The 27448-nt window shown below is 52.6% G+C and overlaps 2 protein-coding genes across 2 annotated transcripts; one reads left to right on the top strand and one right to left on the bottom strand.

Moving 5' to 3' along the window:
- Window positions 1-7141: 7141 nt before the first annotated feature.
- TMEM127 (transmembrane protein 127) lies at window positions 7142-20048 on the bottom strand. Its single transcript, XM_060117764.1, has 4 exons — window positions 19918-20048; window positions 19178-19495; window positions 10528-10692; window positions 7142-9542 (listed from the first exon to the last, which is right to left on the bottom strand). The coding sequence occupies exons 2-4, from the start codon at window positions 19419-19421 to the stop codon at window positions 9235-9237; spliced, it is 717 nt and encodes a 238-aa protein (XP_059973747.1). The 5' UTR covers window positions 19422-19495; window positions 19918-20048; the 3' UTR covers window positions 7142-9234.
- A 203-nt stretch (window positions 20049-20251) lies between these two features.
- Window positions 20252-26703, top strand: CIAO1 (cytosolic iron-sulfur assembly component 1). Its single transcript, XM_060117766.1, has 7 exons — window positions 20252-20520; window positions 21100-21248; window positions 21410-21521; window positions 21630-21718; window positions 21961-22162; window positions 22804-22891; window positions 23771-26703. Exons 1-7 carry the CDS (start codon window positions 20382-20384, stop codon window positions 24009-24011), a joined length of 1020 nt encoding a protein of 339 aa, XP_059973749.1. The 5' UTR covers window positions 20252-20381; the 3' UTR covers window positions 24012-26703.
- The last annotated feature ends 745 nt before the right edge of the window (window positions 26704-27448 follow it).

Below are 27448 nucleotides of genomic sequence, written 5' to 3'. Positions count from 1 at the left end.
ATTGGCTTAGCAATGTCATGTATAGAAACCATTTCTCAGGCATTACACCTGAGGACAGGCATTCCCCAGAGGGTTAAATGGACCCATTGTAAGTGAATTAGGGTCAGCTTTGATGCCTATGCCTTAGTCCCTTTTTCCCAAAAACTTGGAAAGTAATTTGCTTGAGTCTGACACGACCCCTGGGCTCCAACCGTCAGGAAAAAAGATAGCAGTAATTGCCTTCTCGTCCCTTCACAAGGGTGTGTAAACCCAAAGCTCTATCCATCTATTATTCAGAATGGCAAGTGTTTACCATATTCATCCACTTACTCATGAGTACGTGAAACCTCTTCATAGCAGGCAGTTTCCTCCTACTTCATAACCTAAAAACAATTCATGGAAGCATCTGTTTTTATCCTGAAGGATGGGGCTGTATATGTTACTGCAAGACCTAAGACACCTCAGATCAACTCTTCCCAGAACTAGATCAAAATCCCGGGTGCGAATCATGTTCGGGCAGCCTCCACCGACCCCGCTTCTGGAGCGGCTTCCCTGCCTCATGTAGGCGAGAACTGCACCTGTTTTCCCAACTGGACAGTGGAGGGCCTGGAGCCCACAGGGGTGAAGTGGTACATGACTCCTATTGCTTCCTTCCTTCCCTGCAGTCAGTGCTTTTCTGTCTCAGCTCAGGTTACTCTCATCTTCAGCCTGGCCCAGTTCACAGTGGGAAGAAGCTCGACAGCAGGGGCTGTGCACCTGGCAATGGACCACTCATTGCAGCGTAGGAGTGGGATAGGATCTTCGGGTACAGAGACGCACAACCATGTACAAGCAAGTCAAAACCCAAGTACCAGGGTCTAGAGGTGCTGCACTAGAGCAGCCCAGCCAGGAGGCAAGCAGCAGGGCAGTCATTAGGGCCATGAGACAAAGGGGCAACTAGAAACTGCACCTAAGGGTGTCGGCCTGAAGCCTCTCCAGTCCCTTCTGCTTGGGACCCAGGTAGACCCATCTTAAATGCCGCCTTCCATAAGGCCATTTCCACCTTTGGAAACCTTACCCATTTCCTTCCACGTGCAAGGAATTCCACTAGGTGTAATACTCCTGTCCTCTCTCTACCCCTCTTTATTTACTTTGTCTCGAAGAAAGTAAAAGATGACCATTCTGGTGGTGGTGTGCGGGGACTGGTCATGCATAGGCCAACGCCACCCCTCCACCCCTCAGTCCTCTTGGGACTGAGCTGCCTGCAGGGTAGAATCCCACTGTTCTTGCCGAGGTGGGCTCTACCTCCACAGGGGTCAAGGGTCAGGGGAGGCTTTCTCTGGTCTCGTGTGGCCACGACTGGGTGGGTTAATCGGTGTCACTATGGGATTCATATTAGCAGCCCACTTAGCGAACAGACCTAAAACTATGTCCACCAACCCAGCCTCTCTACCAATAATCAAGGGGATGTTTTGGCCTCTGTGGCAACTCCTTTATTTCTCAGACCCTTAAAGAGACCTTAGAACAGCATTCCTGACCCCTTCAGTCTTGCCCTTCTCTGAATTCCCATTGCACTTTTTGGCGTATCTCTAGAGTGACCTTCCATTATTTGGTAACTATCTTATTTCCTTCCCTTCCCAGCTGAGAAGATTGAAGAGAAGACACTGGAGATCAGCTGAGACAGAAGAAAGAAGAGAGTAACTTGAGGAGACAGACCTGGAAACAAACAATGACGAGGCCATGTCATGAGTGTGCTAATGGGGGTGTTAGACAAGGCTCTGTCAGGGCACCAGCGAGGGGAGCCCCGACCCTGCGGGGGAGGGGAAAGCTCAGCGTGTGAGGCTTCACAAGCCCGGCATCCTCTCCATTTCTGGGAAACACTGTCTCAGCTGCTCAGCCTCCGTTTTCCCTTCTTTTAGTGAAAGTACTTTAATTTCCTTTTCATGGGACCACACCTCCCATACCCACTCCCTCCTCTCATCCAAGTGATTCTATTCCCAGCATGGGGGGGGGCTGTTGACAATGACCCTAGACCAAGCCAGTCAGGGCATCCAGTCCCCCTAACCGGAGGGACTCATTCAGGAACAAGGTCAGTCCCAAGTTGGTCAAATCAGAGTGAACCCTGGGACATTTGTAAACTGCAGGGAAAGAGAGCTTGCTCTGTTTTCAGTTGAAATTAGTGCTCTGAGGAAAGCCTGAAGCTAAGTAGCCCCTGTATCACCATTAGGGAAAAGCCTGGCTGGGAAATGGAGCCAGCTTCCAGGAGTGGAGCTGAAAGAGTGAAGTGGTCAGGGGGCACCTGTGGAGCTCCTGAATTCACTGCATTACTTGACTTTTCTCGTCCTAAGCCAGTAAATTCCTTTCTTGCATGACCAATTTGTGTTTTTAGTCATTTTTCAACTTAGGTAAGATCAGAAAAGAGGTTTCAACATAGAGAAGGAAAACAAGTGTTGGCGAGAATATGGAGAAATTGGAAACCTCATACATTGCTGAGAGGAACATAAAATTAGAGTCACCATGACCCAGTAATTCCTCTCTTAGACATATACCCAGGAGGACTGAAAACATATGTTCACACAAAGACAGAAATGTTCATGGCTGGGACTTCGCTGGCAGTCCAGTGGTTAAGACTCTGCGCTTCCACTGCTGGGGCACGGGTTCGATCCCTGGTTGGGAACTAAGATCCCTCATGCCATGTGGTGCAGCCAAAAAAAAAAAAGAAGTGTTCACGGCAGCATTTTTTTTTTTTTTTTTTTTTTTTTTTGCGGTATGCGGGCCTCTCACTGTTGTGGCCTCTCCTGCTGCAGAGCACAGGCTCCGGACACGCAGGCTCAGCGGCCATGGCTCACGGGCCCAGCCGCTCCGCGGCATGTGGGATCCTCCCAGACTGGGGCACGAACCCGTATCCCCTGCACTGGCAGGCGGACTCTCAACCACTGCGCCACCAGGGAAGCCCGTATGGCAGCATTTTTCACAATAGCCAAAAAGCAGAAACAACATACATGTCCATCACCTGATGAATGGATAAACAAAATGTGGTATATACCTATTGTGGAATTTTAGCCATAAAAATCAATGGAGGACTGATACATATTACAACATGGATGAGGCTTGAAAACATATTGCTAAGTGATAGAAGCCAGATACAAAATGCCACATAGTCCATTTAAAGGAAATGCCCAGAATAGGCAAATCAATTGAGACAGAAGATAGATTAGTGACTGTAAGGGGCTGGGGCAGGGACAGGAATGGGGAGTGACTGCTGAGGGGCACAGGTTTCTCTGGGGGGTGAGAAAAATGTTCTGGAATTAGTGGTGATGGCTGCCCAACCTTGTGAATATATTAAAAACCACTGAATTATACTTCACAAGGGTGCATTTCATGGTAGGTGAATTATATCTTAATAAAAATAAATGTGACAAAATGTTAACAGTTGGTAAATCTGTATGGGAAGGTATATGGGAATTCATTGTCCCATTCTTGCAACTTTTTAGCAAGTACAAATTTTTTTCAAAACAAAGTTGTTTTTTTTTGTTTTTTGTTTTTTTTTTTTTGCTGTACGCGGGCCTCTCACTGCTGTGGCCTCTCCCGTTGCGGAGCACAGGCTCCGGACACACAGGCTCCGCGGCCATGGCTCGCGGGCCCAGCCGCTCCGCGGCATGTGGGATCTTCCGGGATCGGGGCACGAACCCGTGTCCCCTGCATCGGCAGGCGGACTCTCAACCACTGCGCCACCAGGGAAGCCCCAAAGTTGTTTTTTAAATGCTTAAAATAGGGACTTCCCTGGTGGTCCAGTGGTTAAGAATCCGCCTTCCAACACAGGGCGTGTGGGTTCGCTCCCTGGTCAGGGGAACTAAGATCCCACATGCCGCAGGGCAACTAAGCCCGCGCGCCACAACTAGAGAGCCCATGAACCTCAACTACTGAGCCCGTGTGCCGCAATGAAAGATCCTGCATGGCACAACTAAGACCCGATGCAGCCAAATAAATAAATAAATAAATAATTTTTTAATGCTTAAAATAAATTCAAAGTCATTCCTTCTTGATCCCTCAGAGTGGATCTGGAGGGTGGGATCCCCCTCTCAGGTAGTTGGAGATTAGGGATGGCAGGAACTTTAAAGTCAGCCAGGTCAGCCCCTCCTTTACAGATGAGGAAACTGAGTCCCAGGGAGCAGTGCCTTTTAAAGGTCACACCTTGTTGGTAACTATCTCCTCACACGTTTCAGATTGCTATTCCATCCTTTTCTCTAGAGCTGTTTACTTTTCTCCCAATCTTTCATCCATGTAGAATGCTTACCTGGACTCTCTCCAAATTCTCAACATCTTTCTGAAGTACGTAGGTCCAAGGTTGGGGGAAGGAAACCCACCATAGAGACGTATGTTAGCTACTGAACATGTGGTGAAGAAGGCATCACTCCAAGAACAGAAGAAATTTCAGTTCTGAGGAATTAATGCAAAAACGTACCCTAATGCTGGCACGTGGCACCAGCCCCACTGCCTTCTGCTCGTGCGCTGGGGCCTGCTCCCTCCCCATCCCACTGGGCTGACTTCCAGATGGAGACTGCGGGGTGGGACTGGGTTTAGGTGGGTGGTTCCCCCAAACAGCCAGGATGCCTGCAGGCAGTGTCTTCAGGGGTGCCAAGCACTACTCAAGAGAAGCACTGAGCTCAAAGTAGAAAAGAAGAAAGACGGGAAAGTCAGAGGCTGGGTGGGCCCGGGAATGGAGCTGGAAGAAAGGGGCAAATGTAAGAGAGAAGGAAAAGACACAATTCCTGAGGACAGGGCCAGGGTACTCAAGGCCCAGTTTGCCCATCTGAAGGTGGGCAAGCCTGATTTCAAAGCCCAGTCCCGTTCCAAGAAAGAAAGGACACACGGAGCTTCTGCAAGAGAGCAGAGCTGGTTGGTGGCCACGTGTCCTATTGTCACAGTGAGGAGGGCTGAGGGGGAGATTTCAGGCATCCCATCTCCATCTCGTAGGCTCGCGCCAGCAAGGATCTCTGACTGGTGTAGGCCTCGCCCTCGTGCTCACATATCCCAACCAACGCTGGTGGCGCCATCTCTGAATCCAAGACCCCATGTGTAACCATCCACATCCCCCTGGTGATAGGATGAAGCTCCAAGTCCTTGGCCACAGTTTAGGGAAAGGGACATGATCTCAGCTGGGCGAAAGAGACCCATCCTGGTCCTTAAACAAGAGGTTAGTGTCAGCCTGGGGCTGCCGGGGGCCATCTTCACCACCTTTGGAGAGAGACTGCCTGAGTCAAGGAGCAGATTGTTTGAGTCCCAAGATCTAGCCAAGTCACCTTTTCAGTTATGGGAACCAGTAAATTCCATTTAATTAAGATGGCTCTGTGTTAAGAGTTCCGTATCTTGCAATTGTGTGCTGACAATAACTTTGTGACATTCCAGACCCACACAGGCTGGGTCCATCCACCTAATCACCCCCCTCCAGTGGGTGTCATCACTGCTCAAAACACCAGCTCAGTGTTCCCTAAAGCCCGTCCCTTTCCACTGACAACATCGTTCTCTCAGGAAAGCCATTCTTCAAGGCCCATATTAAGTGTCTCCGTCTCCATGAAGCCTTCCTGTCTCAAGGCTGAGCCTACAGTCTCAAGGGGCATCAACTGCCTTTTGTCAGGTTTCTGCCTTCCTGACAGCTGGATTGGTAGGTCCTTTGTGGGGACAGAGCTTTGTGACCCATTAATTTAGTGGCTGAGAGCATGGACAGCTGTGGGCGAGATGTCAGCTGAAAAGGTTCTCTAGTGATCTTGAGAAAACTGCTCGCCCCCAAGACACAACCACCTCTTCCTCTGTTCCCCGAGGTTCTCCCCCTGCGGCCCCTCACATCCCGAGTCTTCTCATGCGTGCGGCCCACTAGGCCTGCGGCTCTGGCTCCGCCTCCCGTCGCGTGATGGGTCAGCAGGAACGGGGGCTCCTAGGTTCCCTACTCAGTCACCTGGCTGAGACTCCAGGCCCTGGGGGCCAACTGGGCCTGCTCTTCGGGGTCCGGGCCTCCACGCCACTTCCCACCCGTCCCCCGCTCCACACACCCTCAGACTCTTCCACTGGACACCAGGCTGACCCTCCTTCAGTCGCCAGTCATTCAAATAAACCCTCCTTTCTCTTCTCACAATCCCTCCAGGGCTTTCCACTGCTTCTAGTTCCTCAAACGGGGCCCCCTTGCCTTTCTCGCCTCTTCTGTCACCACGTCCTGGCCGCCAGGCGTGCTTCTGCTCTTGCTTTCCCTCAGCAGGCAGTCCCCTCACCCCACTTCCAAACGCCCTCTTACACTAAGCTGCCTCGTCCAGGAAGCCTCTCGTAATCCCTGAGGTAGGAACCAGCCTCCCCTCTGGGCGCAGCACTTTCCCCAGCTGTCCAATAGACCACTTACTTCACTCTACCTTTCCATGGTCGAGTCCATCTCCCGGGCTAAGAATATGAAATCTTTGGAGACAGGGCCCCTGAAGGTCATCACATTTCTCTCACGGTGCCTAAACAGTGCTTTGTACACAAGGCGCCTTTCGTAAAGGTCTGAAATGAAATGAAATGAGAGAGCGAACCCATTCCCAGCTCCCAAGAAAGACATGTACTCTTCCTGGCAATAAAAAAAGAACGCCCAAGTGGGCTGCTCCTCCAAGGGAGCCCTGAGCTCTTTCACTGTGATGCCCACTGGGGCCCAGCGTGTCGGCTGAAGGTGTGAATGGACGAAGGGAACGTGGGTAACTGCTGGAGGCGTTGACATTGGTTACGCTCCTGGAGCCGTTTGCACTCACACACCTCTCCCTGGAAGTCAGTGATCATTCCCCGTGGCTTCAAAAGGAAGTGCAGCTTCTTCTGCAAGTCCTGGCCCTGCAGAAGTCTATTTCTCTCCACGCAAGGGCTGGAGTTCAGAAGCCACGCTCTCTCCTGCAGCTCACGGGATGCAGAGGGAAGAGCTCAGGGTCTGAAGTCAAGGACATGGACGGAGGTACCTATGGCTCCCAGCTCGGGACCTGGGTGCGGAAGTTGTCAGGATTAGGAGGACCATTTAGGTGCCAATGCCTTGCATGGAGCGTGCACACTCAAGTCCCTTCTAACTTTCTAAAAATTACATCCACACTTCCTCAATTTCTCCTGCGTCTCTAAGAGGAAGGGAATGAACCAACTCAGGGAAGCTGCGACAGAAAAAGGACAGGGAGCCATTGGCATTTACATTCTTATTTGTGGTTTCGGTTTTTTTCTGTTTTGTTTGGCTTTTAATTTTTTTTCTAGAAAAAAAAAGGAACACAACCAAGGGAGTTTATATGACAAACTATCAGTGTCAGGAGGGCAGGGGAAAAGAGAAAGAAAGCCCAGAGGCATGGGTAGCTAATAAAAAGTGGGTTCCGAACCACGCGGAACGGTCCACAGGGTCATGTCTGGGTCCTCGTGAGATGACCGGTCACTTTGGCATGCGTGTTTGGTGCCCGGTCTCCTGGTCCGCCTGCTCAGACCCCCAGGGTCAGAGAGAGCTGGCTGCACCCTGGAAATCTGCCAAACATAGACTCTACAGCAAGTCAAGACTTAATTTAGCTCCTCGGCTTTGTGCTCAGGTATCACACGGCAGTCTTTCTTGCCTAAGAGAAGAGTCTAGAAGAGTGTGAGAGTCACCATGGGACAAACTTTGGCATCACAGTGAACCCCACGTGGCCGCTCACTCAGGCGCAGACATGGCCTTCACCACCGACACAGGCGTCTGTCCAGACATCCTCAGGCAGTCTGGCCAAAGAAGGACAAGGGACATGATAGTCCCTGTCTAGCCACAGGTCAACAATGGTGTCCGTTCTCCAGTCTTACTCTATCGCCTGTGAAGGACACGGGGATCCATCTGCTTTTCGGCTTAACACTGGACACTGATTCCGGAGAATCTTGGCCATTTGGATCCACACCATAGGTCTCTCCGGTTTCTCCCATTTTATGCCCCATATCTCAGGGCAGAAAATTCAGCCGATCCAGAGCCACGTGTGGCCAACAGAACAGCCAGAGTGATGGCCGGGCAAGAAACAGCCGGTAGCACACTGTACGACCAGAGTACATTCGAGAAGGGGAGAGGGGCACGCAGCAAGCTGCTGCCCCAGGTCACAGTCTAGGGGACACACTGAGCCTGAAGGGCACAGCCAGGGCCGCTCGCCTGACAGGGGGTTCTGACACCTCATGCAGCAGGGCCCCCCTGGTCGCAGTTCCTACGTGGAGAGCGGCGGGCTCCCTGCCCTGCTGCGGCCCCTGTTCCTGCACGGAGGCCAGGTTACGTCTCAGTGCCGCGGTCCTGAGGAGCACCACGCTGGCCAGCCAGCCAGGCCGATGTGGCTCTGGGTTCCACAGGAAGGCCGCAGGGAGCCGTGGTCACTGGGAGGAGGGCTGCATTCTGCCGGGAGGGATTCGGGGAGGAGCTACCGGGGGCTGGAAGGGCCTGCGGGCCCCAGACATTGCAGGGCCAGACGGGACGGGATAAATAGCTGAAGGACACCGAGGACAGTCTTGTCGCTAGTTTAAGAAGCGAGTATTGGTGTTGTTGCTCAGTTTTGTTTTTCCCTTTTAAAACCACTCACATTTTAAAAGGTGACAGGGCTGGGGAGATTTGGCTCCCTGCACACTGATCCTTTCCGGGGGGCCTCAGGCTCACGCCGGGGCGCCGGCCACCAGGCAGGGACGGGTCGGGGAGAGCACGTGCTCTGCTTCCCAGAAGCCACCCCTTCTCCCTGCAGAGCCAGAACACACGTGACAGGCAGTCCAAAGACTAAAGTGCAGAGAATTCCACAGAGCGGGCAGCCCGGTACTGGGCGCTCCCAGAAGGGGCAAGGGCAGGGCTCAGCCCAGAGCTACGCTGTGGGGCGCACGTGGACAGCTATGAGGCGAGCCCGCAGGGCACGGTCCCCCTTCCCTTGCGCCCCGTGGACGCCTCTTCTAGCGGGGACCGTCCACCGTCAACGGCTCCCCAAGGAAAGTCTCAGTCTCAGAGATAGGGCCCACAAAGGGGGGAAACGTGTACGACCATCCCTGGTTGGTAATGACGAGTGACCGTGGAACGAGGTGGGGGTGGAGAGAAGGGAAACAGTGCCGTTATCTAAAACCAGTGAACCCCGGGTTCTGAGAGCGGGGATCCACGAACAACGCTAAAGGCAGAGTCTCTCCCGGGGAAGGTTGGTGGAGATGATCAGGATCCTCCCAGTGAGGCCTGCTGGGGAAAGGAGCACCTCTGGGTGTGGAGGGCGCTGCAGAGTGGGGAGGGCTGCCAAGGAAGAGGGCCCACGGCTGGCACTAGGGCGTGTAGGCCGGGGGCGGCTGGAACTGGTTGATGACCTCGTACTCTGCCGGGTAGGGCTCGTTCTCCTCCATCTCCGAGAGAAGCTCCAGCGCCTGCTCCTCTTCCTCCGTGGGGTAGTGGCGCAGGAGGTTGGCTGCTGTGGCCAGGATTGAGGCCCCGCCCGCGCCTGCCACCAGGTAGAAGCTAACAGCAAAGGTGACATAAACCTGGGAACCGTGGTACTTCTTATGTTGCTGCTGCTGGGCCAGGATGAGTTCGGAAGCCCAGTAAGAAAATCCGATGACGGTGGCGCACTGCAGGACTGGGGGACAGAGGGAGAGCAGAGAAAGGGGGTTAGCAGGCACCCCGCAGCCGGGATGCTTGAGGAATCTACTGCAGTCTCTCTACCCAAACCCCATTTTCAGAGAACCTGCCTGGCCCCAGACACTGCAAGGGGGAGCTCTTGTGGCCAAGGCAGGGGACAGAGGCCTGACCCCAGCCGGGCCAACTAGATTCTCTCTGTCTTAAGAATTTGGAACTGGGGACTTCCCTGGTGGTCCAGAGATTAAGACTCTGCACTCCCAATGCAGGGGGCCCGGGTTCGATCCCTGGTCAGGGAACTAGATCCCGTGTGCCACAACTAAAGATCCCACATGCCACAACTAAAGATCCCACACATGGCAATGAAGATCCCACAACTAGGACCCGGCGCAGCCAAATAAATAAATATTTAAAAAAAAAGAAGATTTTGGAATTGGGATACTAGGGCTGCTAAAAGTCATTGGGTGCTTCGAGAGGAATAGACAAGGTCGTGCAGTTTGGGAGTTGGAGTCGCTGATACCCTAGGTCAAATCAACACAGCAGCCCCATCACGAGGGAGGACAGAAGCCTCGTATGGGCAGAGAAACTTGGCCTGCAGGGAAGCGGGAAGGGAGAGGAGAGAGAATCTGAGACCATGTACTCCAGGGAGACACAGTGAGACACTGTAGCTCCTCCCTTGCTCCTTCCAGGCCCCATGAGCCTGGCTGAGCTTCAAATCCTGTTCTTAGAGAGCCATGATGTAAATCCTAACAATATTCTCTCCCTACAGCTCAGCGGAGTGGGTTTGTGGTCCTGGCAGGCATACATGCAAATGATGGAAGCAAGCTGCTCTCACACACCAGTGCTCTGTGAAAGGCTAGAGCTGAAATGAGCATCGGGAACAGTGTCTGCTCATGACACCCCTTCGCCCCCACCTGCAACTCCAGACAGGATGCCACCCCTACCCTGTGGCAGTTCCTCCCCGACTGGGAGTAGCCCGAGCTTACCTGTGAGGATGTGGGCGAAGGCATAGCGACGGGTGATCTTCAGGGCTGGATGCTTGGGCCCAAAGACATCCAGAAGGAAGGCGGAGAGACTACACAGGATGCCCAGGAAGCAGAAGGCTGCGATGACCCGCAGGAGCAGGACTGTCTGGGGATTCATGCAGAAATCTGTCGGGGGAGGAGCAGATCCTCAGGCTCCCAGGCAGCACCCTGGGGCAGGAAGCCCCCCCCGCGCCCCCCCTCCACCACAGGCCGGTGAGCCAGGGGAGGACTGCAGGGGGGCGTGGTCTCAGCTCCCACTCCCAGCAGGGCTGCAGAGGGGGTGGAGGAGCCTCCCTATTTGAAGACAGGACCCCTGGGTCACTGCTCCCGTGTGCCTCGAGTTCTTCCTCCCTTTCCAACAAGACTAGTCCAAGTGCAGGGCTCCACTTCAGTGTGCGGTTGACGCTTGAACAGCGTGGGGTTTGAACGGTGAGGGCCCACTTACGTGTGGACTTCTTTTTCAGTAGTAAACACTACGGTACTACACGATCGGGGTTGGTTAAATCTGCAATGTGGAACCACGGATCTGGAGGGCCAACTATAAGTTACACAAATTATACACAGATTTTCAACTGCTGGGAGGGTCAGCATCCCTAACCCCACGGTTGTTCAAGGGTTAACTGCACTTGCCACCCTCCCCTAACCATTTTTAAGGATCCTGACAGTTAATCAGACATGTTAACCCATTCTGCTAAAGCATGCTTTGGGCTGGCAGGAAAAGCCAAAGGGACGAAGGCCGGAGGCCCATTCAAGTCCATTCTCTATCCAGTCACTCATTCACAGCGCTTTTGTTCAAAACGAAGCTGAAGCAGTTTAGAGAACCTTGTAATTACAAGACAGGGCTAAAGAGATGGGGAAAGCTGGTAGACTGGACCTCCACATTTATCTTTGCTCCCTCCCCAAACCCTACTAGAACAAAAGAAAAAAAAATTAAGACATAAACCCACACAAAGAGAAGAAGGGCAAAACAAAATTCTGGAAACGGGAGTAACGGGACTCAGAACTAGAACTGACTTGACAGAATAGATAAACTGAAGTATAAGCTGGAAATGGGAAAAGGTAAGAAGCAGCTAGGTTTACACCACAAAAGCCTGAAAGGCTCAGAAACTGACAGCCCCAAATACCTTCTGAAATGAGGGCAAAGCCATTGGGGGGTGCTCGCTCTACCAAAATGAGGGAATGAACCAAGAAAAAGGAAGATACTAAAACAGGAGACCCAACATTCAAAGAGTAAAGAGCCCCCAGGGTCATAGTGAAAGATACCAGGATGACAACTACACACCAGACACATCAAGCAACCTACATTTCCCTCTAGGACTTTAATACCATTCTTTCCTTTTTTCTTTTTTTTTTTTTTTAAATTCCATCTAGACCACACTGTCGGTTCCCTTTGATATCTACGCAAACTGCCATAGTTCTAGAAACACACAGACAGAATAAAGGCTGGCCCAAAAAGATAGCATTTTAAGCTTTGATAAAAAGTAGGAAATAGGCCTTAACTTCCTCTATTCAGCCACTCGCAAATTCTTCTTTTATTTAGGCCATGGGTCACCAAGTGATTTGGGAAAATTTGAAAAGGGCTGGCAAGACTTACACTGTAGGCTCCTTTCCCGAGCTTTTTTGTTTTGTTTTGTTTTTTTGTTTTTTTGGAGGTGGGGAACCACAAGCTTTACTGGCTGAAAGTTCTCCTCAGGAGCCTGCCCTGCTGGGCATTCCTGAGTTTTGATCTCAGGCTGAGAGGCTGTTGGACAGTGGTTATCACTCTCTTGTGCACAGGAGAATCCCCAGGGTGCTGGTTGAGAGCATGTTCCCAAGCTCCAGAGATTCTGAGCTCTTGGTCTGGAGCAGGGCCTAAGGAATCTGGATTTTTACCATCAGCACAGGGGGCCTAAGCCTTACACCCCAAGAAACACTGATCCTGGACCTAGAGGGAGGTGAACTGATGAAGAAGAGTCCAAAAACCTGGGGAGGGCACCTGAGATCAACAAAGCAGACTCAAACTGACACTGATCGACATCATGGGGTCCTGGACAGAGGGTGCAGCCTCCCACACGGAAAAACCAGACCAGATATGCAGAGGCCCTGGGCCTTTGTGATAGCATGCACTCCTTGTCTGCTCAGGCTCAGAATTCACCAGGCAGATGTTGCCTGAGCCCACACATGATTCATACGCCTTGATCTGGCTTCAGAGCTACCTGTCACTCTCTTGTCAGCTAACCATCTGTTTGGGGCCCAGTCATCCAGCCTGAGTGATCGCCTGCTGCGAGGAGGCTTGCCTGTGCATTAGCTCTGCCAGCTACCAGGTCCAGCCTCCATTTAATCCGGCCCTGCAGGCCTGAGGGGGTCTAGAAACCCACAGGGCCTCTCTGAAGCCAAAGCTCCTGGAGACGGGGGCTGTTTCCTGGCTGCATTCTGAATATTGCTGAAAGCTCTCTGAGACAGTTCTTCTGGGGTCCACGTGGCACGTGGCAGGAATGGGGCAGGACGAACGTGTTCTACTAGTGCTTCCAAGAATAACCTGCGAGTGACAGGGTATAGGGGCTTACATCACACTCCGCTCTGCAGCAGGCCGTGTTCAGATTCCTCCAGCATTACTCAACGTGACCAGGCCCTCTGAGTGATGCTTTAATTGGAGTACTTAAAGTCAACTCAGTGTTGTTTTTTTAAAATTTATTTATTTATTTATTTATTTATTTAATTTTTGGCTGCATTGGGTCTTCGCTGCTGCACGCGGGTTTTCTCTAGTTGTTGAGAGCGGGGGCTACTCTTTGTTGCGGTGCTTGGGCTTCTCATTGCGGTGGCTTCTCTTGTTGAGGAGCACAGGCTCTAGGTGCGCGGGCCACAGTAGTTGTGGCACACGGGCTCAGTATTTGTGGCTCGCGGGCTCTAGAGCACAGGCTCAGTAGTTGTGGCGCACAGGCTTAGGTGCTCCGTGGCATGTGGGATCTTCCCAGATCAGGGCTCGAACCTGTGCCCTCTGCGTTGGCAGGCGGATTCTTAACCACTGCACCACCAGGGAAGCCCTCAACTCAGTTTTAATTTAGCAACTAGTTTTAACTGAAAAATGTAACACACAGGGCTTCAAAGATACTATCTTTGGCTGCATACGTGAGTACAGGATGTTCATTTGGTTATCATCCTTTAAAACATACATCCACTGGATACACTTCTATGTGTCTTATGTTTCAGAATACACTTATCTTAGTAATAAGGAAGACTTGCACAGATGTCCAGCTGCCCCTCCCAAGAGACAAACATTGTTGGCAGTTTCTTGTGTGCCCCTCCAGGTATTCCTGCCTGTGCACGCAGATGGGGCAGACGTTATCTTAGTTAAGCCTCACTCCACCCTGGGGGATTCATCACATGGTTCAGACGAGGAACTGGAGGCTCCGGGAGGTTAAGTGACTTCCTGCAGGTCACACGGCACAGAGCTGGACTCCAAAGCCGGGTCAGCCTCCCTTGCATCATGATGCTCCCTATCACCCAGCACCGGAGTTAGCCGTTTTAATTTTTCCTCCATGGAGCTAATCAATCAAATCCTAAAGAGCTGTATTTGAATGAAAGGTCAAAAGTAGTTCTGAATGCTGGCCGAGCCATCGTCAGCGCCAGCAGCGGCTAGCTCACTAAGGGAACAGCTGGAAGCATGAAATCTCTTCTAGGCAGAAAAGGTTTGGGTCGTTAAGCAAACCTTAGAAGGTTTGAAAGGAGCTCATACTGGGAATTATTGGGCAAAATCTGCTGGGTGTGGTCTAAGCTTCTGCAGTCATCAGAGTCTGGCTCTTAAAAGCAGAAGTCACTGGACTGGGCACCCAATCCTAGCCCTCCCACAGATTACATGTCACCTTGAGCAAGTCACTGAATGCCCTTGGCCTCTGTGCTCACCCTGTAAAAGGGAAGCTATAACGCCTGCCCCGCCTGCACAGGGGTGCGTGGGGAGGGTCAAAGCACAAAGTGCAGGGGATGAGCCGCCCCACTCCCCCTGAGCTGGGCGGCCACAGCAGTGTCTCTTCTCCGGCGTGCCTTTCCTCCTTACACCGAGGCTGCCCCGTCCACACACGTCAGCCAGTGTGGGCCAAAGGAGGAGCCCACTAACGCCAGACTGAGGACCTGTGCCACCAGGGTGATGATGCAGTACCGAGAAGGGGCTTTGGACCCACAATTCAAACAGGTTTCGTTTCTACGTGACGCCTTCTGCCTTTCTCTACTCCAAAGCTCTGAGCAAACCTTCAGGCTCAGCGGGAAGCCAAGTGGGGACTTTCCTTGGAGTGATGCTAAGAGATAGCCCAGGAGCCTGCATTACATCCCACAGCGGTCTCAGAGCACACAGGGAAGACAGGCGGCGTTATCCCTGACACGCTTAGAACCCAGCTCAGACTCTCCTGGGGTCGGGATCTCAAGGTCCCTTTCTTTCCTCCCTGTCAGACATCAGTATGCAGGGAGGGCAATGAATACCTGCTCCACTGAGAGGGCTGCCAGAGAGAAGCAAAATCCTCAGATGTTACGTGTGTGTTATTTTATTTGTGGAGAGAAATGGCACATGGGGCAGGGTCCTAATTTTAAACTCAAACCAGTGGTGCAGGGAATTCCCTGGTGGTCCAGTGGTTAGCACTCTCTGTGCTGCACTGCTGGGGGCCCAGGTTTGATCCCCGGTCGGGGAACTAGGATCCCACAAGCCGTGTGGCCCAGTCAAACAAACAAACAAAAATTGTTTAAAACAACCGAAACAGTGGTGCATCCACTACACTCCAGTAAGACAGAATGCATCCTACCCTCCAGCTGTGCTGTGGCCTGTTTATTTTGGTAACTATTGCTTGACTGTCCCCTCCAGTCACTGGGGGAGAAGGCAGCTGCTGTGTAATAGGATCCCAAGGAACTGACTTTGCCCAAGGTCATTGGTAAGTCACTGGGCTGGATTTGTTTTGAAGGCCCTGGCTCTTCCTGTCTACCTGCCCATGGCTCTCACCCCTCCTGACCCAAAGAGGCTGCAGACTGGACGCTTAAAGTGGCTTCTGGCCAGTTCCCTTCTCCTATTTCCCCCCTCACTGGAGTCCCTGAGTCAGAGGCACGTCCCCGGGGCCCCCAGTCCTTCCAGCACCCACCTGCGCAGCCACTCCCCGGTGTGACTTTTTTTTCCAACCAAGGCTTCTGACACAAGACTCCAAGAGGGCCCTCCAGTGCCTGGCTGGGTCATCCCACAGGTACCAATGGTCCTAGCCCAGCTGGCTCTGAGGACAGGCCCCACGGGATCGGGAAACGCCAGCTGCATCGGTCACCACCCCTCAGACACTCCGGCCCTTCCTGGAAGGCCCTTGATCTTCCTGTGGCTTGCTGTCAACCTTGATTCCCCTGACTTCGCATCCTAAACTCCCTCATTCTCCAGAGATGCTTCCTGAGGCTGTGGTCCCTGCTGCCCTTTGCTGGGCACGCTTGAGAGGCAGAGAGGGACTGGGGCTCAGAAGGAGTGATTCTCTGGGCTCCCCTGCTGGGGGCCACTATCGGCCTGGGCACATCTCTGCCCGCCGCCCCCCACCAGGCCCAGACTGAAGAAGAGCTTTGTGAGGAGCAGGGGAGTGGCAGAATTCTGGTGGATCTTTTAAGCCAACGGCATTTGTTAAAGCCTTCAAGGGCTCTGGGAATGACAGCGGGAGGATGAGTGGCTTTGCCTCAGCTCACCAACGTAAGGCGATGAGGAATAAAAAGCCGCAGCTTTGCCTAGGCTTGTGATTAAAAACTCAACTAGAATGGGGAAATAAGAGGCCTGGGACAGCTCTGATGGAAGGAGAAAGAAGCCCAGTGTGCGCTAAGGTACAGTGGTGAGAGTGGAGTCCACGCCATTTAGATCAGCTGTGTGTCCCTGAGCAAGTGACCTGACGTCCCTGAGCCTGAGACATGTGTGTGTGTGTGTGTGTGTGTGTGTGTGTGCGCGCACGTGTGTATGTTGGGACGGGGGGGTGGGGTGATGACAGTCCCTACCAAATAAAGATGTTGTTTAGGAGACATTACAGCCAGGCGTGAAGTGGGCTTAGCACAATGCCTGGCACTCAGGCAGGGGGCCAAGAAATGGGAAGACACCATCCCAAAGCCTGATGACCCTGGCCACTCCCTGTCGCCTGCAGAGACCTGGCAGAGTCTGTTCTCCCTCTGGAAGCATCTACAGGCACTGGATCTGTACCCCACAGCTCTTCTCCCTCCTGAGATGGGGAATATCCCAGGCTTCCATGCTAGGATATCTGCCAGGCCCTGAGGCTCAGCACGGTCCTACAGAATGGTGTACATCTGAAGGCCCGCTGGGCACCAAAAAACCAACTGGTACAAAGAGGAAGAAGAAGAGAACCAGGGACCTTTGGATTCCTCGCCTTCTGTGGTAGCTCATGAGGTACCACTGTCCACTCCTTTATTAATGGACACCAAGTGTTCCCAGCTTGTAATGGCCAAGAAGATGGCCAAGGAAAACCAGGCCGAAACTATTCATGGGTTAAGATCCCTAAACACACGAACAGGCATAATGTAAAGGTGAAGGCAACGTGCTTTATAAAAGCAAAACCTGGCTTGGATAATTTCTCAGAAAAGGTAAATATATGTGTAAACAAAGGAGAACTGCACCAAGAATTTATTCTTATTTTTGACATGGCTTTGACCACGAGGCATGCCAGAGTGGACTGAACGATCGTGAGGTCATCATTCCTTATGACGGCTGAAGTAAAGCAAAGGTTAAAAAACATAAACGAGCCAGCGTCCCTTTAAACTGGAGTCAACGGTGAGGTACACTCAGCTATGCCACTCCCAGCTGTGTGGCCTTGGAGAGATCACTTCACCTCTCTGAGACACCAGTTTCCTGGACCTTTGGAATGAGGACATGGGATCAGATGGCCCCTCCCCTCATGGCATGAATTTTACGTGCCTCCCTAGGAATGACCTGAAATGGAGAAGCATCGTGAACTCTCTACCACTTTGGAAATGACACCAAGCTCTTGAAACACTGACCACCAGGGGATCAACTGCCAAGGTCTGGGTGAAGCGGTGGAAAGGTGGCAGCTGTTCCTCAAAAAAAGGCAAGTGCAGGGCCTCCCTGGTGGCGCAAGTGGTTGAGAGTCCGCCTGCCGATGCAGGGGATACGGGTTCGTGCCCCGGTCTGGGAGGATCCCATATGCCGCGGAGCGGCTGGGCCTGTGAGCCATGGCCGCTGAGCCTGCGCGTCCGGAGCCTGCGCGTCCGGAGCCTGTGCTCCGCGACGGGGGAGGCCACAACAGTGAGAGGCCCGCATACCGCAAAAGGAAAAAAAAAAAAAAAAAAAAAAAAGGCAAGTGCAGGGGAACGCGCTAAGGAAAAAACCATCCAGACTCAACTCAAGCTTGATGGGCTTTCTGCCATCAGCTACACGCCACAGAAAAAGCTGCATGTCACACAGCCTCCATCGTGTGGATAATTTTGCTCGTAATGAGCTAACGCAGAGAAAGCTATCATCAAGGTGAAATCTAGAAACAAACCAGAAGCCCCCAATCTGTTCTCCACAAAATCATCCTAAAGCTTCAAAGACTCAAGAGAAATGCAAAACAGCAAAAGAACTCTCAGAGAAAGACAAGATTAGGCCACAAGGATACGGTTTTTCAGCCGCAACCTGCATAAGTGGTATATATGATCCAAGTTCTCCAAAGGAAAACTTGACCTTTTCACCAAATCCCAGAGCCTGAATCCGTAAAAAGGCAACGTGAAGCTATCTAACAGGATGGGCTTTTGATACATGGGGCAGTAAACATCTGGAATGAATTACAGCCAGGGAGTGGCACAGGGAGAAAGCGTTCAAGAATGGTTCAAAAGGCCTTGCGGGGAATGAGCTCCGCTGTTACTAAGGGTTATTTGGAATCCACTGACCATTTTCCCTGTAAAAGCCAGGCAGTGCCATCCTGCCCCCCACACCACACAGCCTTTACCTTCATTACTACAGACAGGGTGGGCAGGATGAGCTACAGGCCTCCCCTGGGTCCAGTAAAGACCATGGTCCCTTTCCCCTTTCCTCTGCCTCCCTGGCTGAGAAGCAGGACGAACAAAGCAAACTTACCTCATTCGGGCACACTTGTGAGGGTTCCAAGAGCCAAATTCCTATTGTTTTACTGAGGGTGGCAATGGAACTGACTTCTGGTTATTGAAAATACCATAGACTCCCTTTGTCTCTAACAACAATCAAATTACTGTACAACTCAAAAACATCTTTTAAAATCCAGCCATATTTAAAAGTTCCTCTTTCTCCATCAATCAGGCTGTCCCAAAGAAAGCTTCCTGTATCCCAGAGGCTCCTCAGAAGGAGACAGCTAATTGTGATGCCTAGCACCCTTATCTTCTCTCCATATACGGCGCCCTTCGCCCGGCAGAAGCCTAAAATAGCAGTCCAGATTAGCACGGCGTTGAGGAGTGGGTGCTTGGCTGAATAACATCAGAATTAATGAGGAGCTGGACCCCAAACAGAGCCACCTGGTGGGCATGAACACCAGGCAGGAATGGGGCTGTTTCCTTCAACCAAGTGCCTGCCCCAGGCTAACTCAGCTCCAGCCGGCACCCTACCGAGGAGGCCCTGTCTTCCGGAAAGAAGAGGGCCGGCGCGCAGCGCCCTCACCTTTCAGCAGGTCCGGGTGCACGGAGCCCAGCACGTCGGAGACCCCCAGCTCCTGGCGGGAACAGGTGCCACCGTGGATGTGCAGCCAGGCAGGCTCGGCGAGGGCAGTGCACAGCGCGGTGATGGACAGGGCACCCGGCAGGGCCGAGGCCAGGCTACGCTCCGGCTGCTTGGGCAGAGCGCTGCCTCCCGGGTTCCTCCGCCGGCGTCCGCCAGGCAGCCCTGCGCCTCCGGGGGCGTACATGCCCGGGCCCGCCCGCCGTCGCTCCGCGATCGCTGCTGGTCGCCGCCGACCTCCGCCGAGCGCACAGAGCCTGCCTGTCCGGGGGAAGGAGAGCAACGCACTGGGTTCGCAGAGGCGAGGCTGGCGCAAGGCTGTCAGGGCCGTCACCGGAGGATGGGGGTGGGACCGAGGGCAGAGTAGAGACAGGAGAGCTGCAGAGGTTCGGGGGGCGGGGACAGGGTCCCTGGAGTGGGGCTGCGGAGGTGCAGGATGATGACCCGGAGAGGGCTGGGGGCCCGCTGGATCTTGGCAGAGCAGAGTGGGGAGGGGGGCTGGGGCGGAGTTATCTGTTACTGGTGGAAGAGAGACCCGGCCTAGGAGTCTTGGCCAGAGGGTGCCGAGGGGCGGAGGACCAGGCTGGGCCGCAGGGATCGGGGACCCGGGATCTGGGAACAGCGATCTGGGGTGCGACTTGTGTCCAGAGAGGACACACCCCTCACCGACTCCTGATCCTCACCGGTCAGCAGGCCTCAGTGCCGGGATGGCGTCGCTCCGTCCCGTCACGGGCTCCTCAGCTGCCACGGTCCGAGCGATCCCAGGCCACAAACCCGCAACGCCCGAACCAACCCGGGCCCGATCCACTTCCGGCTTCCTCCACCTCTGCCCCCGCCTCCTCCGGCTCCCCGCCCCGTCCCCCGCGCGCGACACAGCCCGGGCGCGCCGCCGGCTCCCTGCGCAAGGCCTCACGGGACTTGTAGTTTCAGGCAGTCCCAGAATGCTTTCCGATGGGGGTGGGGGGCTGTGGGGGAGGGTGGAGTGAAAGGCCGACTACAACTCCCAGAGGGCAGCACGGCAGAAGCCGCGGGTGCTTTAGTTCCAAGGAGGACCCCGGCCCTCAGGAGGAAAAGGATCTGCCTGGTGGGAGCCGCAGTTGGCGCGGCTGGCTCTGCTCACCTGTGCCTCCTCCTGAGGCGGGCAGCCATGAAGGACTCGCTGGTGTTGCTCGGCCGTATCCTGGCGCACCCGGACTCCCGCTGCTGGTTCCTGGCCTGGAACCCCGCGGGAACCCTGCTCGCCTCGTGCGGGGGCGACCGGAGTGTCCGCATCTGGGGCAGGGAGGGTAAGGCCCGGCTGCGCGACCGCTGCCGCCGAGGGGTCTACGTGCTGTTGGTGTGGATGCCAGGCTCGGGGAGTGCGCAGCCTGCGGGGCAGGCATACCCTGGACGGGGGTCGCAGGCCAAGGGAGAGGGTGGAGGGGCCTCCTTAGCCACTCTGAGAAAGGTTTTTCTGGCAAAAGAGTCGACAAATACTAGAAGCTAAAATGTCAATAGGCTGAAACTGTTGAGGGAATTGTGATAGTTGCTGAGGTAGGAAAATGAGGAGAGAAGAAGGAAAGTAGCCCGCAGAGTAATTTGCTACAGATGATGAAGTTTAAATTTTATCCCAAGGGCGTTTGGGTGCTATTGACAGCTTTAACTTGGGAGGGTGACTCCTTAGGTTTGTCTTAGAAGGATGCCTCGAGAGGAAGTGGAGTCAATTAATACACTGCCTTTCTGAAAGCATGTTGTTAAATACACCCACTGAGCTTTGCCCCCCAGCTTGGCTGCAGTACTGGTCCCCATCACCCAATGGCATTGCTAGTGCTTCAGCACCTTCTCGTGCACCCAGCTCCAGAGCCTGGCCTGTCCTCTGTTTTTAGGTGACAGCTGGATCTGCAAATCTGTCCTTTGTGAAGGCCACCAGCGCACCGTGCGGAAGGTGGCCTGGTCTCCCTGTGGGAATTACCTGGCCTCCGCCAGCTTTGACGCTACCACTTGCATTTGGAAGAAGAACGATGATGACTTTGAGGTAACCGGGCTGGATGGGACCAGGATTGTTGCCTGTTCCCCGCCCCCCAGCCAGGGCTGGTTGAGGAACATGAGCCAACCTGGGCCAGTGGGGCTGTGCCCATGAGAAGGACCGCAGGGGTCTTAGCTGCCGCTGATTCTTGTCCCTCTTCCGGTTCACAGTGTGTAACCACTCTGGAGGGCCACGAAAATGAGGTCAAGTCAGTAGCCTGGGCCCCATCTGGCAACCTCCTTGCCACCTGCAGCCGAGATAAGAGTGTGTGGGTCTGGGAAGGTGAGTCCAGGTCCCTCCAGATGCAGTAGGGAGCCTGCCACCAGATCTCCCCCTGTGTCCCTGACAGGGTCGGTCAGCTCAAGGGCTCCTTTCTTTTCTCGTGCACAGTTGATGAAGAAGACGAGTATGAATGTGTCAGTGTCCTCAACTCTCACACACAGGACGTCAAGCATGTGGTTTGGCACCCGAGCCAGGAGGTAAGAGTCAGGTATCTTGGTGGGAAGGAATTCTGATGGGGAGGGTTGTATCCAGCCTTCTTCTGCTCTTCTGCCTCAACCTGGCTTTTCCAGGGATCTCTATCTATGACCCAGAGACATCAATCCCTTTATAAAAGCAGATCCCTGGGACTCTCCTGTCCTGGGAGGGAGAAGTGTTGGAACCACAGACACTTCTTGGGCCCTACAGACACGTGCTGTGTTTTCCCTGGCCTCTCCCACAGCTGTTAGCCTCTGCCAGCTATGATGACACAGTGAAGCTCTACCGGGAGGAAGAGGATGACTGGGTATGCTGTGCCACCCTCGAAGGCCACGAATCCACCGTGTGGAGCTTGGCCTTTGACCCCAGTGGCCAGCGCCTGGCCTCTTGCAGTGATGACCGTACCGTGCGCATCTGGCACCAGTATCTACCAGGCAATGAGCAAGGTGAGGGCCCAGGCCGAGAGCTAAGGAAGACCCATCTCTCAAGAGGCTTAGTCTACTGAGGGGCTGAGACACATAGATGAGTCACAGGAAACTGGGGTAGAAAGGCACCTGCCACCAGAGGGCTCCAGGTAGAGTGCCGAAAGAGTCAGGGGAGCGTCTGAGGAAGGGGGGCCGTTTCATCTGGACTTGAAAGAGTGTGTAGGATTTTACCACGAGAAGAGAATTCTAGGTGCAAACAGCACAAGCAAAGGCATTGAAGGTAAAGACAGCCTAGGCTTAACGCCAGGAACAGTGATTCGTGTCGGAGCATGAGCATAAAGGGTTTGGAGAGAAATGAGGTGGGTTGGGCTGGCTGGTGGGTGGCCTTAAAAGGCAGGCTAACCCGTCAGACGTAGTCGGCAGCAAAAGGGTTTTGAGGAACAAGACATATCCTTCTCAGAATTCTGCTGCAGAAATGCCAGTCTGGCTGCAGTGTGTAAGGCAGATCGGTGAGGATGGAGAGAGCAGTGAAGATGAGGCCTCATGACTGAGGGTGGGGTGGGGCGCAGCAGATTAGGGTCTCCTCCGGGGCGGGTTAGATGCTCCCCTGAGATGCCCAGGACGCGGACATGCCTGAGGCTCAAGAGAAGTCTGTCGTGCAGGGGTGGCGTGCAGCGGCTCTGACCCGAGCTGGAAATGTATCTGCACCTTGTCAGGCTTCCACTCCAGGACCATTTACGATGTCGCTTGGTAAGACCTCCCCACCGCCTCCACCCTGCCACCCCAACCATTGGAGAGATTTTAGAGGAGTCAAAAGCCTGTGCTGCTCCCTTTCACCTTTGGGAATACATGGGGATAGAGAGCAGCCACCCTCAAGTCCTCAGATCAGGCCAGACTGTCTCCATGCTGGCTCAGAGCTGGCCGGTCTGCAGTACACAGGAGGGACAGGCTTAGACCCAGGCCTGCACCTGTGTTAAGATTTCAGGCTATGAACGCAGCTCCAGCCTTTGGGGGTCACACAGCATCATACCATCCAGAAATATTTATTCTTGAAACTATAGATTCATGGCTGGAGAATCCAGCCATGAATCACAGGGCTGTTTCTACCCTTATGGAGTCTAGAAAAACGACACCATTCATATAGGAGAGTCGATCAGAGGGCAGTTCTGGCCCTGAGAATCTATCCCTAGGAAATAATCCTAAATAATGGCAAAACCTGATGTGCATCTAAGTTTTATTTATATTAGCAAACATTTGGGAATAGCAAATATGGACTCAAGTAAAAGTATGGTAGAATTCAGTGGCCTAGTATATCACTTTTTAAAAAATGGTCAAAGAATACTTTATGACAGGGAAACTGCTTATTCCAAGTGAGAAAATTGCAATTCAGAGTTACATGTAGTTTTTTAGGTTAATTGTATTGGAGGAAGACCTAGATGGCAGCACTTGAAGCTTGGGGTGATGTTTGTGGCTACGTATTTGTTAGGGAGGCTCTTCGATAAGACACTTACAGCTGAGGCCTGAAGTTTCAGGCCAGGGGGACTATAGAACCAATCCCTCCTACCTGATTTGCCAGGTTGGGGAGGGAGGAGCCGCCTGCATACTCACTGATGCACATGTTCGTCCCAGGTGTCAGCTGACAGGGGCCCTGGCTACCGCCTGTGGGGATGATGCCATCCGAGTGTTCGAGGAGGATCCCGGCTCAGATCTGCAGCAGCCCACCTTCTCTGTGACGGCGCACGTGCCTCAGGCCCATTCCCAGGATGTCAACTGTGTGGCCTGGAATCCCAAGGAGCGGGGGCTCCTGGCCTCCTGCAGTGATGATGGAGAGTTGGCCTTCTGGAAATATCAGCCGTCTGAAGGCCTCTGAGCCACCTTGACTTTGGACAGAATCATGGTTCCCCAGAAAATGTCATAAGACTTTCCCAGCCCCTGAGAGGACCCGGAGGAGCATGCCTGACCTTCCTTTAACTTGGCCCTCCTCCATGCAGACTCGGGTAGAAGTGCAGGCCACAGAACCACTCACCCTTTCCCCCCCTTTGACACGGAGTCCTTGGTAAAGAGCTACGGAACATCAATCTATTGTACTTAAGCCAGATTTTGCTTGCTTTAGAGCACAGTGTTAAATTTGGGCGTGGTGGTGAGTATACTATTTATAATCATCATATCTATATGTAGGAGTGATATATCTCAGCCCTTTCTGAAACTGTAAGCTTTATAGAAATAATCTGAGTCCCAAGTCCTGTTTTATAAGGACATTCACAGTCTAAAAGAATTCCATGGTGAGTCCTTTTCTGAAGTAGGTCCTCCCTTCTCGATTTCTGGGCAAACCCTTGCATTTAAGACATTCAGTCAATACTGAAGGAAATTTTTTTTTTTTTTGGCTGTGTTGGGTCTTCGTTGCTGCGGGTGGGCTTTCTCTAGTTGCGGCGAGCGGGGGACTACTCTTTGTTGCGGTGAGATTTCTCATTGCAGTGGCTTCTCGTTGGGGAGCACGGGCTGTAGGCGCACAGGCTTCAGTAGTTGCAGCACGCGGGCTCAGTAGTTGTGGCTCGCGGGCTCTAATACGCAGGCTCAGTAGTTGTGGCGCACAGGCTTAGTTGCTCTGTGGCATGTGGGATCTTCCCAGACCAGGGCTCAAACCTGTATCCACTGCATTGGCCGGTGGATTCTTAATCACTGCGCCACCAGGGAAGGCCTGAAGGAAATTTTTTGATGTAGGTTGGTTTAGCGTGAGAAACACCTCTGCTTTCCCTTCAAAACCCTTAACGTACCTTCTGTGTTATGTGCTGTGATGACAGCCGGGAAGTGCTGAGAAATAAATGGGGAGGACATCACCCCCAGAAGGGAGAATTATTGGTGGCCAAAGGTCATGCATTCTCAGTGGGGATGAAAATTGGGTCTTGGGTGAGGGGCAAAAAAAAATCTTAGAGACAGTAATTTGTGGCCCTCAAAAGGACCACAGTACGTAAATACGCTGTGGTCTGTCGTATTAGATTGTCATAGTGGGGGTGAGTAGCAAAAAGATGCCGATTAAGGCCCCTTAAGGCAATGATGATGAAAAAATGGTAGAGAAACACTGGCACAGGTAGTCAGTGCTTTAGTCTCATGTTATCCTCTGATAGGCACTTCCAAGTGGGTTTTGACTTGAGGCCTGTCTTCAAGCCCACAGCCTTCACTTGATTTTTTTTTTTTTTTTTTTTGCTGTACGCGGGCCTCTCACTGCTGTGGCCTCTCCCGCTGCGGAGCACAGGCTCCGGACACACAGGCTCCGCGGCCATGGCTCGCGGGCCCAGCCGCTCCGCGGCATGTGGGATCTTCCGGGATCGGGGCACGAACCCGTGTCCCCTGCATCGGCAGGCGGACCCTCAACCACTGCGCCACCAGGGAAGCCCCACTTGATTTTTTACACCACAGAAATCATGACCTTAGATTTTGAAGACAGCTGGGGCAGTACCTAGAGCAGTGGTTCTCAAGGTGTGGTCTGCCGGTCACTGGAAATCCCTAGATTTTTTCAGCAGTTGGCGCCTGGACAGGAAGCAAGGCAATGGCACCAAATACCACAGTCGTTGTCTCCATGCCTTGCTCTCAAAGTGAAAAAATTGCCAACGTCCCTGAGAAATGTCCTCCATAGAATAAGAGATAAATTGTATTAAATCTTGACCCTTGAGCATACAGCTCATGTTCTGCAATGACGGGAAGCGCACACAAGCACTCCTGCTGTGCACTGAGGTGCGGATGTCTTGAGGAAAGGCAGTTGTGCAGGTGTAGGCTGAATCAACCGTGTTGTGCATGGCATAACCATTTCTACTCGAAAGAACGAGCAAATTATGGTATTTAGACTTGGCTATTTGGGAGACATTTTCCGGAAGATGAACGGAATGAGCCTTTCACTTCAAGGGAAACTGATAGTGTTGCCAATGATAAAAGCTTTTAAGCAAAAATTAGAATCTTTGAAAACTTGTATTGCCGCCATGAGCTTGACATGTTCTCCATGCTTAGACTTTTCTGAGGGGACTGGTGGTGCTATGAACAAACATGATCTGTATGATGAAATGTATTGACATACATTTACATAGTTCAGTGAACGAGCATTTTCCAAATGCCTAATGCATGTTACAAAATCACTCATGGGTAAGACTCATTAAAAGTGTAAGGCCAGTGGGTTTTAATGTAAGAGTATAAAAAGCTCATTGATAAGGTTTCAGATCCACATTGCCTTTAAGAAACTACCACCTGTGGAGTGGTGACATAGCATCACGTAGCCTCAGTTACCTGAGAAGCCTATTTAAAAACTCCTTTTTCCAACTTCATATCTGTGTGAAGTCAGCTTTACGTCAGCACAACACACAACAGGTTGTGGAAGCAGCTGTGAGAATCCAACTGTCTTCTATTAAGCCAGACATGAAAGAGATCTGCAAAAATGTAAAATGCCACTCTTCTCCCTGGATTTGTTTTGGAAGTTGTTTCTCATAAAAAGTTAACATAAGTTACTGTTGTTTTAAAATCCATTTACTATAGTAAATAAACATCAATGGCTATAACCCAGATAATAAAGGCTGTTTGGGGCTCTTAATTTTTTTGTAGTGTAAAGGGGTCCTAAGACTAAATTTGAAAACTGCTGACCTAGGGAAATGACCCTTCAGAATCATTTCCCAATTTTATGCACATTTATTCCTAAAAAAAACCAGAAGGCAAGAATTTGAGAAAACAATTTGTAGATCTGGATCTTAAAATCGGTTTAAGCACCCACTTGGTGTTGCCTCATTCTGGGAAGGGACACTGCTGATCTTGAGAAAGCTCTCAACTGTTGATCTCTCCAGCCAAGTTCATAGTTAGTTCCTGCAGTAGGGCAGATACAGAGGACCAAGGGCACAAGCCTGACTGAACAGAAGCTACCAACACTGTTCCCTTTGCGCTGACTGAAATGGTGCAGGTGGCAGGCAGCCCAACTGAAGAGCAGCCTCATCCTCTAGAAGTGCTCACTGTGAGCAAGTACACTGGCTGAAAAAAATAATCCTTAGGTCGGAGAAAGGAAACTTTTTTTGGGGGGGGGGGATGCACTGGGTCTTCGTTGCTGTGCTCGGGCTTTCTCTAGTTGCAGCGACTGGGGGGCTACTCTCCGTTGTGGTGCGCGGGCTTCTCATCGCGGTGGCTTCTCTCGTTGCGCAGCACAGGCTCTAGGTGCGTGGGCTTCAGTAGTTGTGGCTCCTGAGCTGTAGGGCGCAGGCTCAGTAGTTGTGGCGCATGGGCTTAGTTGCTCCGCGGCATGTGGTATCTTCCCGGACCACGGCTCGAACCCATGTC

This window comes from Mesoplodon densirostris, chromosome 14, assembly GCF_025265405.1.
Source record: "Mesoplodon densirostris isolate mMesDen1 chromosome 14, mMesDen1 primary haplotype, whole genome shotgun sequence".
NCBI lineage: Eukaryota > Metazoa > Chordata > Mammalia > Artiodactyla > Ziphiidae > Mesoplodon > Mesoplodon densirostris.
This window is presented reverse-complemented; position numbering and strand designations above follow the sequence as displayed.